Genomic DNA, 13,564 nt, shown 5'->3' on the forward strand with positions numbered 1-13,564 from the left:
CTGTCGGGGGTCACACTCACTCGTGGTGGAAACGCCCTGATTTATAACCCGGTGCCGAGTGTTTTAGGGCAAAGCAGGAGGCTCCGGCGTGAAGGCCATGACTGTCTCTCACAAGCAGCCTGCGGTGTCAGCTCAAGGCCGCCACTCACGAAATGGCCCCCACGCCCGGCGCAGGAGGCCGCCCCACCCTCTCAGCAGACTGGGGGGGACTCAGGAGGGGCAGTCGCCTCAGGTACCGGGCCGGCAGAGCGCCCAGCAAACGCTCGGCCACCTGACGCCAAAGCAGCTTCCCATGCGCCCTCTGCCAGCGCGGCCGGCGACTCACCCCACCGCCCTCGCAGAGGGGTTCATGCGCCTTCTCTCCCCTCAGGGCAGTCACCCTCTTCAGAGAACCTAAGTCCTTCCGTATGGCCCCAAACACACGAGGCCTGGCCCGGGACCTGCCCACCTCCCATTCTCGTCCCTCCGTAGCACCCAGGGCAGGCAGTCCGGGACCCCAACTCTGCGTCTGTCCTGGTCACCCGGAACCTCTCTCAACACCCACAGAAAACGCGGGACTTCCCTTTGTAAGGTGTGCTGTCACTTAGGAACGGCCACCACCAGGGCACCAGGCACGGTGCGAGGAGCCTTCAGGGGCGCCGTCTCCTCTGGCCGTCACCCGGGCCAGGCAAATACGACACAGATGAGAAGCCGAGGAGTCCAGAAAACGGCTCCCGGGCAAAGCTGCCTCACGTCCCTGGAGACCGCGGACAGGGTTAAGGCCGCGTGAACTGACGGAGCCCTACAACGTCGCCTCGCCGAGGTCAGCCTCGCGGCTGAGAGCGTCGTCACGGCTGCCACCGAGGTCCGAGCGTGTGCCCAGCCCCTGCCGAGCGTTCGCCCTCTGACCCCACTCCCTCGTCACTTCCTGAGCACCTGCTCCCAGGGAGGTCGCCACCTTCAGAAGCAGGCGGAAAGCCCACAGGAGAGGTCGTGAGCAGACCCCCGGGGCGGTTCGGTGTGGCTGCGGTGGCGCGGCAGTCAGAGGGACGGGAGTCAGGGACGGAGTCATAATAAGTTTCTGAATATCTTATTATAGGGGAAACAAGTTGAGGTGAACGCCCTCACATCTTTATTACAAAACGAATTCCAAACGGGTACAAACTGCAAATGTATAACATTTTAAAGTGAAACAAAACATCCAGAGAGTATTTTTAAATGTAACCACCTTTTACGATTTGGGGCTGGGAGCAAAGAACCGAAAAGGAGAGGTCACGAGAGACAAGCTTGACCCCGTCAGATTTTTAAAACTTCTCTAACTGCTCAATAAATTCAGAAAATGTTGTGGCATGATAAACTCACAGGCCCGAGGACGTAAACCTGGATGTACAGAGTCTGTGAATTCCTAAGGACCCAAAACTCCAGCAGGAAAACAGACAACGTACGTGGATGGACAGAGCGTTCAGGAAACTCTAGTAGCCAACAAACGAGAAAACGCAGCAGCCTTTAGTCGAAGAAACACAAATTAAAGTTATAAATAAATTTTTGCCTCTCTGGTATTTATGAGAACGTGGAAAAAATGAACCTTCTTGATCAAGCCAGGTGGTTTTGGAGGTTTGCTTCAGGAATCCCGTCAAGCCGTCCGCCCTGGCATCTTGTAACTCTACACCTAGGCAGTTACCCTAAAATACGCGGACACCTAAACACGCGAGCGCTCATCCCGGTCCATCGTAAAAGACGGACGGACGACGGCTTACGTGCCCGTCAGTAACGGGCCAGATAAACAGGTCACTGCGACAATTTCTAGGCTCTGCACATCTGCAGCTATTACATGGAGAGACGTCCACAGACGGTTAGGCGGAGAAGTTTCAAAATGGTGCCGGGCGCAGCCCCTCGTGTGTGTCCGGCACTTACGCGCCCGAGGGGGAAACCCAGGGAAGGGCCGCGAAGTGCGACGCGGACGGGCACAACCCCTGGGGCTCGCTCTGCTCGTCTCTCTGCCCGTCTTTCAAGGAGCAGCAGAGGCGGCCACGAACAAGCTCTGCGAGGCGGACCAACGAGCACTCGACACATCGCTCTATTTCACTCTGACGTTCCCCAGAGTTAAAGCAAATAAACACTAACATGCAAGGACAGTCATCACCCCATTAAACGGACGTCCAGGGAGATTCTGAAACCCGCCCAATTCACGATGCGAGGCGGGCCTGTTATGTTCCCGCGTGCACCTTGCAGGTGAACAGTGAGGCCGGCAGCTCGAGCCCCTTGTCCACGGCCCCACAGCTGAGAGGCAGGTGGAGGCATCAGGCGCCCGCCCGGCCTGGTGGGGGTCGCTCCACCAGCTGCAAGACGGGCAGCCACCGGCCGTGCGCCACGGGGTGGGCATGCGTGGCCCTCTGGTCCCTGTCTCACACCGCAGCAGCGAGGCCCGGTCCCAGAGCCTCCCGTGCTGCCCGCCAGCCGAGGGCAGGATATAAGCCAGGGGTCCTTGCCCTAAGGCTCACCACGCTCTCTCTCCTGCACTGCTGCTGGCAAACGTGACTTGAAACACAGGATTAAAGCCGTAACTTGGGTTTTACGCCCCAAATAAAGGGAACCCACACTAGAATTGTACAAAAGAAACAGAAAACCTCAGATCTGTCTCTACTCATTTATAAACATGCCCCATGGCACCCCTCAGCGGGACCCCACTCCTCGCTCAGCTCAGCTGACTCAGAGGGGGTCCCCCTTCTCCATCCCTGCAGGCTGCACGGTTGAATCATTTCTGAGGTGGCAAAAAAAACCACCTCATTTACGTACACCCCCTGGCACACCCTTGCTGAGGGCTCCGATGCACCCCCGTTCCCCGAGCTGCTGCACACTCTGGGGAGCATGGGTGTCACTGATGCGGGGCGCGGTCCGCACAAGCGGCCCCACCGCTCGGCCGAAGCAGTCCCTGCCAAGTACCGGCCTATGCACCAGAGTTTCATTTTTTTTTTTTTTAAGTGGAAAGAAAAAAAACTTATTCTTGAGAGCACATCTGACCCCCGGGGGCGAGGGCCGTTGTGTAAACTTCCATTTGGGTCACAGTCACACAAGTGCGGGTGTGAACTGGGTGCTCGGAAAGGCGGCTTTCTCATGCCAGCTGCAGGGGAGCAGGGCTGGCTGCCACCTTCTCTGCTTTTCTGGCATCGAAGGCTTGGCCACCAACTGGCCTCCAGGGCCAGGACCCTTTCCACAGAAACTAAGTCCTGAGGTCCAGCCTCAATCTCGGTGATGGACTCCGAATAAACAGCATTCGGATTTCTCCAGCTAACGCAAGTCCCCTGATACCTGCTCAATCGGTCTTAGCTTGTGAGGTGCAATAAATTTTAAAAGGAAAAAAATTAGGAAGAAAATTAACATCGAGAACGAAAAACCGCAATTTGAGTTCTGACCCACAGGGCCGCTGAGTGAAGCTTTAGCCTTCTGCCCATCCGCAGAAGAACAGATGTCTGTTTCTACCAGGTCGGCAGCAAAGCCCATCGACGCCTTCCACGCGTCTGCTAACGCACAACCCGTGGCACTCAGAACCAAGGCGCCGTCACCTGCCTGTCTGGGAGCACTGACAGGTGGCCCTGGCTGCCCAGGCCGCAGGGCGCCCGTCCGCCGCCAAGAGAGGTTCCACGTGGCCAACTAACAAAAGGAAACGGAGAAGGAACACGGCGGGCGGCACGGAGGGGCCGAGACGTTGTGCAAGGCAGCTCGGCCACCTGCGGGGAAGGGACAGACCCGAGTCCCACACCGGTGGAGAGAGCGAGCCCGCCCCTGTGCACCGCCGGGGGCTCGGGTCAGGCGTTCTGAAGCCATCGCGGACCAAGGCGGACGGACCCCTGGGCGCAGGGAAGAGGGACGGGCGACTCCTGCTGCGGTTCCTCCCCCCGGCCCTGAAACCGCGATGGGGCCCGAGCGGCTGCCCTCTCCGCCCAGAGCGACCGCGCATCTCCTCCCGTTCGACCGGCCCGGGACGAGCCCAGCCCTTCCCCGCTCCCTGCCAGGCCCGACACTCGGCGGCTCCGGAGGGCCCCTGCATGTCCCCATGGGAACGAGACCGCTGTGCAGCAGGACCAGTCCCCAGTGTGACCCGTCCCTGCTGTGGCCGCAGCTCTCGCCCTCTGCGACCCCGGTTCCCCCCGAGACACGGAGCTACAGCGGACATCGCCGCAGTGCCCAGAGACGGCCGGGGCCCAAGGTGTCGAGGGCTGCACGACCCGCCTGACTGCACACGCCCTGCTCCGCTTCTGCTCGATCTGCTCAACCAGAGGCACGCGGTGGCAGCACAGCCTCGTCCCGTGGCCTCCTCCTTCGCGCCGTTCCCGTCACGCTGCGTCCGCCCGATCCCAGCGTCCGCACCGCCCTGCACCCCCGGGGTCTGCGCATCTTCCCGCAGACCCTGAGGCAGAGGGCAGCACCACCTCTGGCACAATGCTGCAGTGTGGGGGTGCGGGGGCCCAGTCGGCATTCACTGGAACTAAGCTAAAGCCAGCACGGGAGCCACGGCTTCCTGAACACCTGCCGTGGGATACGGGATAGGTGTGCTGGATTCATCTTCTGAACCGGCATCGGGCCTTCTACAAAGTGGTCCATCACTGGCCCTCCTTCATCAACGGGATGGGCTGAAGCTAATTACTAGGGTCACACAGTTAGTAGGTGGACATGTTGAGGTTAAAACCCAGACCGCTGGGTTCAGAGGCTCAGGATCGTCGGAGGCAGTAAAGGCCCGAACGTCGGCCGGGAGCACGGGGGACGCACGGCGCTGAGGTCAGCTGGCCACAGCGAACTTGGCCTGAACATCCGCGGCCGCAGGCTCCTGCGCTCACAGGTCAAGGTTTCAAACGTACATGATCTGCAAGGCCCGGGCGGCCCCCTGAAATACTGACACATGTGCACACGTGGTCCCAGCACCTAAAACCATTTCAAAGCTGCTTCCTTAAACTAGGCGGGGTGTGTCAGATGCTCCTTACGCTGTTTGTATATTTTGATTTGTCTGATAATCAAGACCCTCTCCAGATCCAGAAAACAAGAAACCAATGAAATAGACAAAAGCTCCCCTGCCTTAGGACAGAAGGGACTTCTTCGACCTGATAAAGGCTGTCTCATGAAAGCCCCTGAAAACATCACTCCCAGCCCAGAAGGAGAAGCATTTCTCTGAGGTGAGAACCCAACAATGTGCTTGAAATCGCCGCGTCAGCAGATCTTAGCACGTGCTGCTACTAAAGAATAAGCAACACGACTGGAGACAAAGACACGAAACCGCCACTCGCGGAGGACGTGACCACCTACAGGGTTAAGGCGGAAGCCACACGCACGGTGTCGGCGCTAGAAAGAATTCGGTAAGCTCGCCGAGAACAGGGCCCCGAAAATGCGCTGCACCCCTACAGGTGAGCGAGCAGTGATTAGGAGAGTTAGTTTTACAAAGATGCCATTTGCCAGCAACGGAGGTAGCAGAGAGGGACGAGGGTCAAATGCGCCCGGAAGGCTCTCCGATCACGCGGTCCTGTCCCAGACACGCCTCTGCCGAGGGGTCAGGGCGGCCAGTGGCTTCCGCTCTGCTCTCTGCTGTCAAACCACACGCTTCCCCCAGACCTGCTTCCTGGGGCGCCCAGCCCAGCTCGGGCCCACTGTGACAACCAGGACTACACGTGTGTGTCCTAAAAGAAACGCACGTGGAGCTGAGGAAGGTTCCTGGGGACTTCTTGTCTGCCGAGTTCCTGTTTGAGGAAACAGGAGACCAACGGTCGGCTGCACGAGCTGAGACTCAGGTCGTCAACGACACAGACGGCCCAACGCCAGGAGGGGCCTCCGCGGCAAAGCTGGGCAGCCCCGAGAGACAGGCGTCTCGCCACCCTCGTGCTGGGGCTCACGGACGGCAGGTCAGCACAGAGGGAGCATAGCTCGTTCCCCTGGGGCCAAGGACGGAGGCAGTACCCATCGGAACCCAAGCCTCACGCATGACAAACACACCGTCCTGCCTGCCGATCAGTCCAGCTGACCTTCGTGGCCACCAGGCTCCCGTGATCCCTCAGACCCAAAGCCGACAGCCCCGTCCAGGCCGCACCTTCTCAGGCACCTGCTTCCTGCCCCCGTCCCTCAGCTTTGGACTCATTCTTGGCGTCACGGGGGAAGAAAAGCCATCCCCGAGCTTCTCACGGGACAAAGGGCGCCCTGCCGGGACCAGCCCCCACCCACAGACCAGCGCCCACGGGTGGGCACCGCCGGCCGCCCTGCCTCCCGCCCTCACGATCGTCCCCGTGCCAGCAGGTTATTCCCTGTCGCACACGAACAGGCTGCGATGACTCCTGTCTCAAATGAGACAAGACAAAGAGAAAAGATCCTTTAAGACGTGAGAGAAACACACAGAGCAGCTATAAAGCCAGCGCCACAGGGGAAGAGTGACTCCAGCAACGTGTGCCCAGAAGAGAAAGCGCTGAGGGAAAAGCTACGAACATGCGCTCGGAGACGCCTTCCCTACAGGACGAAGACGGAGCAGAGATGCTCCGAGAGACGGCCAGCTCCGGGAACAGAGCAAACTCCGGACCCCACGTCCCTCCGCCCGCCCGTCACCTGCTCGCCCTCTAATTCCCGGTCCCCCTCCAGTCAGCTCTGTGCCCCGCCATGCAAGCAAAGCTGCCCTGCAAAGTCCCCGCACCGCCACGTCACGCGGTCACACCTCAGCCCCTGCCCCTTGCAGCCCCGACGACGCTCACTCGCCCTCCACCGGGCTGGGCCGTCTCGACCCGGACCTTCCGGGACTCGGACCTTCCGGGACGCGGTCCCGCGCACCGGCTCTGCCCCACCCAACCCCCGCGGCTGGCGGACGGACGTCGCCCAGCCGTGTGGGTTCCAGCCCTGACCACCCCGGATCCCTCCTCAGTCCACATGTCCTCACGAGCCTCCTGCTGCCCTCTCAGTACCTAGACCTGGGTGTCCACTGAACACCTCGGACTCTGACACGTCCCAACCAGCTCCTCCCCCCATACCCGCACCCGCTCTCTCACCATCCCCTCACCCACCCCCTCCAGCCTCTCTCGAAAGAGTCGTCCACACTTGCTGGCTCCATTCTCTCTGCCCTTCCTCAGAGGAGCCAGGTCGCCCCGGCGACTCTGAACCCACCTGACATCGTGGGAATCCCCCCCATTAACAGCCCCAGGAGCGTCTGTCTCCGTGACGAGGCCACAGCTCAGGCCAAAACGTTGCTGCCGCCCGACTGTCACAGATGGCACAGCTACGGCATCCTCACCGGCAGCCCTGACCGAACCCTCCTGCCCCGTCTTCACACCTGGACCCCACACCGTCAGCACACAGGGCCAAGCCGTCGCCACCCCCAAGTCCTCACCGGTCGCCTCGTGTCTACACAGCAGCCAGACCGAAGGGCGGACTGCCTCAGAACCCGCGGCGGCGCCCGCTCTCAATCAGGATCATGGCCTGCCACCGGCCCACCGGCTCCCACGCGGGGCCCTGGCACGTGCCATCTGCTTTGCTCAAAACCCTCCTCAGAGACCCCCGTGGCTTACTCACCCCCTCATCGCTTTCAGGCCTTTGTCCGAACGTCACCTCCTTGGACCAGCGCTGTCCCCTTGTTAGCAACGGCATTTGCCCGGCAGCGCCCGCTCCGTCCCCGCCCCAGGGAGCCCCGGGGGGCAGCACCCCCGGCTCTGCGTGGGGCCCTGGCCCAGCACCCAGGACAACGCCTAGCGAAGAGCAGGCTGGCGGGTGCCGGCGGCTGTGACGACCCTCCCAGCAGACTCGGACGCTCTCCTCGCTCCCCCCGCGTGGCCGGGCCGCCCCTCCTCCCAGAGCCAAGCAGCACACGGTGGCCCTGCCACTCCACGCCCGCAGGCTCCCCGTGCAGGCAGCGTGCGGTGGGCAGGCCCGCAGGAATGCACAGCACTGCTCCTCGGGTGACGCTGCGTGCGCCCGAGTGTCACGGCCTTCCCGGGAGACAAGGAGCCAGCCCACGGCCCCGGGGACACACACAGGAGAGCACACTTCTGCCGGGTCCCCAGCCCCGCCCGTTTACGAGCCGCCCGTACCCTCTGCAGCCACGGCTTCCCACGCCGACACCGGAGAGGCCTGACTTCTTTAAACAGAGTAGAACAGAGGTTAAAAATAAGTATTATGAAGGGACAACTACAGTCTCTGTTTATATCTTTTTTAGTGATAACATGGCTTTTTGTTACACGGGAAAATATTCCCAGCCTGGGCACCTACGGGTCACGTCTGACACGTCAGACATCAGCGTTTTGGCTCAGAGTTTGTGACAAGAATGCTCCCATGTTTATTTTAAATCACAGTCACTACGCTGGGTGAAAAGAAATGTTATTTTAACGTTAATAAAACAGGGCGCAGGCTGAAGAGCAAACATCATGGTGCCGTGATCTGGAAAGACCAAACAAATCCCAGGACGTTCCTTTCACCAAGAAAAGCGTCTGAAAAGACCTGGTGAAAAACGCGTTGGCTTTGTTTTCAGAAGTAAAATTCCCTGCATACTTCAGCAAGGCGTCTGCGGCCGAGCCGGCGGCTCTCATTGGACCAGCGTAATCCTCTCGCTGGGAATGCACGAGCCCCGATTTACCAAGTGACAGAAAACGGAAACTCCCCCAATGGGTACAGCTAGATATTTGAAGGGCCACTCCTGAACACTGGCATCCCATCGAGGTTCAATTTTTGCTGAGTCAGGACAATTAATTAAGGGTAAGTTTGTGGAAAATCGAGCAGATAAAACCCCAGGGCTGTTGGGCCTCTTTAATCGATCCCTCCACAATTTAAAATAAGTCGAAAAGCGCTCTCTGTTCTTAAAGATACTGCTCGTATCTTGGATCACAGGCTGTGCCAGACGCAGAGTGCCGGCTGCTGTCTTTGGTGACATAACGGTGGCACCTTCCCATCGCTGTTGGGCGCCCGCCACTAGCCAGACTTCTGTCATCTGGTCTCGTAAGGCCTGAGGCGGGCTGCTTTCCACGGTGCCCTCTGCGGCTTGGGGAAGACCAGGGACTGGGTCTCCCGTGTCCTGCTGGCCCCGTTTAGCATAAGGTGGGAGCCCAGATGTCATTTTTGGTTGATCATGGACCAACCTCCAAGAGAAGTCTGCTGGCGCCTTCGAGCTCAGTGCCGAGTTGGGAACTCTGGGTTCATGAATATGCATGAAATGATCCAGCGCCAGGATTTTCTTATCATATTAAAATTCATATAACATAAAATTTGCCGTCTTAACCATTTTAAACTGTGCAGTCTGGTGGCTTTTAGTACATTTGCAGCGTTGTGTGACCATCGCCACTGGAATTCAGAATGCTCTCATCGCCCCCGACAGAACCGTCAGCAGTCACTCCCCAACCCCTCCTGCCCTCAGCCCTGGCGACCCTGAGCCTCGTTCTGCCTCCATGGACTTGCCCCTCTGGGCATCTCACATACACGGCCTCTTGTAACGCGGCTTCTGTCGTTGAGCATGATGCTTCCAAGTCCATGCTTGTAGCACACGCCAACACGTCACCCAGCGCAGTTTTAACAGACTCTCTCCAGGAGTCTGCTCCTAGAACGAGCTTGTGGTCACAGAGCTGTGGCACGTGGGGCTGACGGCCCGCCATCGGCCCCTCGCACTGACTCGGGCGTGTGGCCTGGCCAGGTGGGACAGGAGGGGACTTTTCCACAACTCAGTGGGGCTTTTGAAACAGCTTGAGTGTTTTTGCCCAGGGACAAGGTGCGTGGAGCAGGGCTGGCTGAACCCAGCTGCCCAGGCCTCGGACAGGACCCAGCCAGGAGGCCAAGGTGGCAAGCCGGCCGTGGCCCAGACCATTCCCAGTGGGCCTGGAGGTCAGGACAAGAGCAGACGCTGTGGAAGCCACAGTTTGGGGCACCAGGTAAATGACACAATGGAAAACACACATCCCAGCAAGTGTGGCAGTGGCGAGCGTGCTCATGCTGGGGGACAGCTGACGCACACGTGGCCTCTGCCCGGCGCCGGCCTCCACCTGGCCGGGCGCTAACACTCGAGACCCTGAAAGCCGCATGCACGAACACGGGTAGGCGTGTCGGAATTAACAGTCGAGCATGTGTGCAAACACTGATCCCACACTCCCCGAAGAGACAGCGTCTGAGACCAGCAGGACCCTGGCACACCCACGGCACATTCGATGCTCTACCAAACGCCACCTCTGCTCTGAAGCGTCCCCGCCCAGAGACACACACGGCAGCTCATGTGGATAAACGGCGAGAAACGAGGGCTTTCCTTCAAAACGGTCCGCGAGGACAGAGACCAGCGTGCGTTAGACGCGGGAGGCATGAGTCCACCGGGGACCATGCGCTTTCCCGTCACGTGTCAGAGGGTGACAATGCCCTTTAAAAGTGTAAAAGTCGTGACGGCAAACGAGGGACGGTCCAAGCGCCTAGGGTCACCCAGGCAGGGGCCGAAGACGGACGCAGAGGCAGAATTCCGGGCTCTCAGCCCGGGGGGGTGTGTGGGTGCGTGTGAATTCTCCCAGGGGAGGGCCTGGGGCTTCTGTCCGTGGTTCGGGACCCGCTCTGAAGGAGGGGGCTGACCGCCTGAATGGGCCGCACGACCATCACGGTGGCCTCGGAGAGGGTCGCCTCACGTCGACTAGCACAGCTGGGAGAAGGAGCCGATGTCCAGGCCCTCGTCTGGTCCGCCCGTCCCCAGCACCCAGTGCACCGTCCCACTCAGCACCTCTCGTTGCACCGTGACCTCTCCCCACGTCCCAGGGGGTGGCACCTGTGGGTCCAGCTGACGTCACCTCCCGGGCCATCACTGCCAGCTCAGTGAGTGAGGCCGCAGCGGGCAGAGCGGGGTCACAGAGTTCAGAGCCTTGCAGCCCCTTCCCTGAGGGGCTGGCCTGGCCGAGCCATCGGGGGACAGGCCCGTCGTCGGGGGACAAGCCCGCACGGCTCCAGAGCATGAGGCGAAGGGCTGCAGAGACAAGGCTGAACTTCCTCCCTCAGCTCCTAGGCGAGGCTGCACGAGACACCCATGGGAGCAAGCAGGGTCTGGAAGGAGTTCCCGTGAGCAGCAAACGGAGCAGGACCGGTACCCCCACCGAGGAGCCACAGGCGAGGCGGCCAGAAGTGCAGGGGAGGTGGCCGGCGGGGACACGAGGGGCAGACCTGGGAGAGGGGCTGGGGGTGGCTGGGCGAAGTCACACCAGCCCTGACGCCACGCTCCAGGGGTCAGGCGTACTCTATGAACAGCCGGCCACCCTGGCCACTGCCCAAGCAGGCAGTGTGACCACAGCAGGGCGCGAGGTGGCCCCTGCCCACTGCCTCTGCCCTGGCCGCCTCCTGCTTCTCCCTCCCTCCCCCCCAGGTGGGGGAGGACATGACGCTGATCCTGGCATTAGATAACCAGGTTTCTGTCCTTGTCCCTGGGCCAGGGCTGTGACAAGACAGCAGATAAGTTAGCCTGACTGTCTATCAGCAATTTCCAGACACTTGGAAGCGAGTGCCTGCTGGTCGAGAACCAACGAGAACACCTTCCTCTGTGTGGCTCATGCCAGTCGCTGGCATTTTTCTAGAGCAGGTCAGAAGCTACTGGTGAAGCTCATGGAAACCGCCCCGCAGACGCCCCAGCACCGAGGTTTTGCCTAAGCACCCCACCCACAGACGCCCCCGGTGGGCTGCTGGCCGTTCCCGGGGGGAAGGGGGCTGCTTCATTTTTAAACACAGTGGAAAAAGGGACACGGGCACAGGCGGCAGTGAAGGGGCCCACGAGAGGATTTACATTCATCCTGGACGCCAGCCAGGGACGGAAGGCGCTTCCAGACCGCTGAGCTGTCCCAGATGCACATGCAAGTCGGCGAGCACTGAGAACCACCGGGAAGGACGAGCGAAGCCCCTCAGCTGTCAAGGCGGAGGCTTCCTCGACAGGACGACTTTTGTAAACACCCCACAAAAAGCACAAACAGAGTTCGACAAACTACAACGCCGCTCAGCAAAGACGCCTGTTTTTAAAGAGGTCTGCAGGGCCTGGGGGAGAGCCAGCGCCCCGGCCCCCCCCAAAAACAGCGACCAGCCAGAGCTCACCCTAAGACTGCAGCACAGGGCCCCACTTCCTCCCACCAGAGGTGGAAGGCTTTCCCCACCCACACTGGCCCCGAGGGACAGGCCGTCAGGGACCCGGAGACAAAGGCCAGCCGCCACCCCGCACCAGCCACAGCTGGGCCACCAGACAGAAGCCCTGGAGTCCATCCAAGCGATGGAAACCTATCTGCAAGTTGCAGCACTGTTTGATTCGTGGAACGTCTCTCTCACACTCTGGGATTCCGCATCCACACACACCCGTCTGGATCCCCCGTCCTGTGGGTGTGACTGTCACCCTGTGTATTTTCTGAAAACACGGAGGCTCTGTCTCAGGTCCCCAGGAATAACGGCAATGCTGGCAGGCACCTGTGACACACGGGACCACTGCGGACCTGCAGGCGGTTCCGATCCGCGTCCCTCCAGCGGTGAGGGCACCGCACGGGTGAGCGGGCGGGGACCGGCTGGTCTGACCACGCTGGGTAACTGAGGCCGGACCCCGCTCGCCTGGGCGGGCAGAGGGGCGGTCTAGCCAGAGGCTGACCCGGGAAGCGAGACCGCACCCGACGAGCTCCTCTCTCGAGGAAACCACCACCCAGAAAGGGGAAACGGACACACACACCGTTTCAGCAGGGTAAACAGAGCTAAGCATTAGTAAACATGGACGCGGTCCACGCCTGTTCCCGAGGAACCAAGGCGGCCCACGACGGCCCTCAGCGGATGAAGGTCATCTCCACAAGTTCGTTCTCCTAACACGAACCACCCCGGATGGAGAGGCAGGCGGGACCGCGAGGTCTGAGTACGCACCGGACTCCAGAATCCCACGATCACGGGACCCATGCACACTTCCTGGACTTTCTCTGAAGGTTTGGCAAATCGTCAAGCCGAGTCCAAGTTTATCTGGTTACTTCAGCTGGAAAACTATTTATCAAGGGCTCGACTCAGAGAGAGCAAACACCATTCACTCGAAACTACGTAACATTTCACCAGGGAAACGATCTGGGCAGACGGCTGTCCCCACGGGCCACGCTGGGGATCAGCCACCGCCCCTCGCCGGCCTCGAGATCGCTTACGACCCGACACAGAGCAGAGCAGACACCACCTGAAGACTTTTGGAAATGCCGCAATCTACTTTCCTTTTCCTATTTTTTAGTTTAACTTAAAAAAAAAAAAGAAGAAAAAGAAAAACTGCCACTGGATTTGGGTCCCTCCTCGCCACGTACTAACACACACGTCAACTGCACACCACACCGGCGATGCCGCCAGAGTGCAATGGGCGTGGACCTCAATGTGGTGACGTGCGATGCCGAGGCAGGCCGAGAGGTGACAGCGGCATGAAGCAGGGGGCCACGGGCCCTCCAAACAGCCGTGAAGTGTCCGGCTTCAGCGTGGTTCACTGGGCCCTCAGCACAGCCCTCTTCATTCTGACGTAGAAAGGGGGACGTCTCAGAGGGGCCTCTCGCCCTACCACCCTGTCTGGCCATCACCCTTCATAAAAGCACACGAGATGGCCACAGACACCAGTAAGACAGCGCCTGATGCCGGC

At 60.2% G+C, this 13,564-nt stretch overlaps 2 protein-coding genes across 3 annotated transcripts in view; both read right to left on the bottom strand.

Moving 5' to 3' along the window:
• Positions 1 to 13,564, bottom strand: part of AGO2 (argonaute RISC catalytic component 2) — an 88,038-nt gene that overhangs the window by 58,805 nt on the left and 15,669 nt on the right. The gene's annotated exons all lie outside the window — the stretch shown is intronic.
• Positions 2,058 to 9,823, bottom strand: LOC120588750 (collagen alpha-1(III) chain-like). The gene is made up of 2 exons (XM_039845911.1): positions 9,813 to 9,823; positions 2,058 to 4,610 (listed from the first exon to the last, which is right to left on the bottom strand). The coding sequence occupies exon 2, from the start codon at positions 4,454 to 4,456 to the stop codon at positions 3,539 to 3,541; it is 918 nt and encodes a 305-aa protein (XP_039701845.1). The 5' UTR covers positions 4,457 to 4,610; positions 9,813 to 9,823; the 3' UTR covers positions 2,058 to 3,538.

This window comes from Pteropus medius, unplaced genomic scaffold, assembly GCF_902729225.1.
Source record: "Pteropus medius unplaced genomic scaffold, Ma_sr-lr_union100, whole genome shotgun sequence".
Lineage (NCBI taxonomy): Eukaryota > Metazoa > Chordata > Mammalia > Chiroptera > Pteropodidae > Pteropus > Pteropus medius.

Bases quoted from the DNA above. Each gene is read 5' to 3' on its own strand.
- LOC120588750 (XM_039845911.1), bottom strand. From the start codon at position 4,456: ATGCCGACTGGGCCCCCGCACCCCCACACTGCAGCATTGTGCCAGAGG.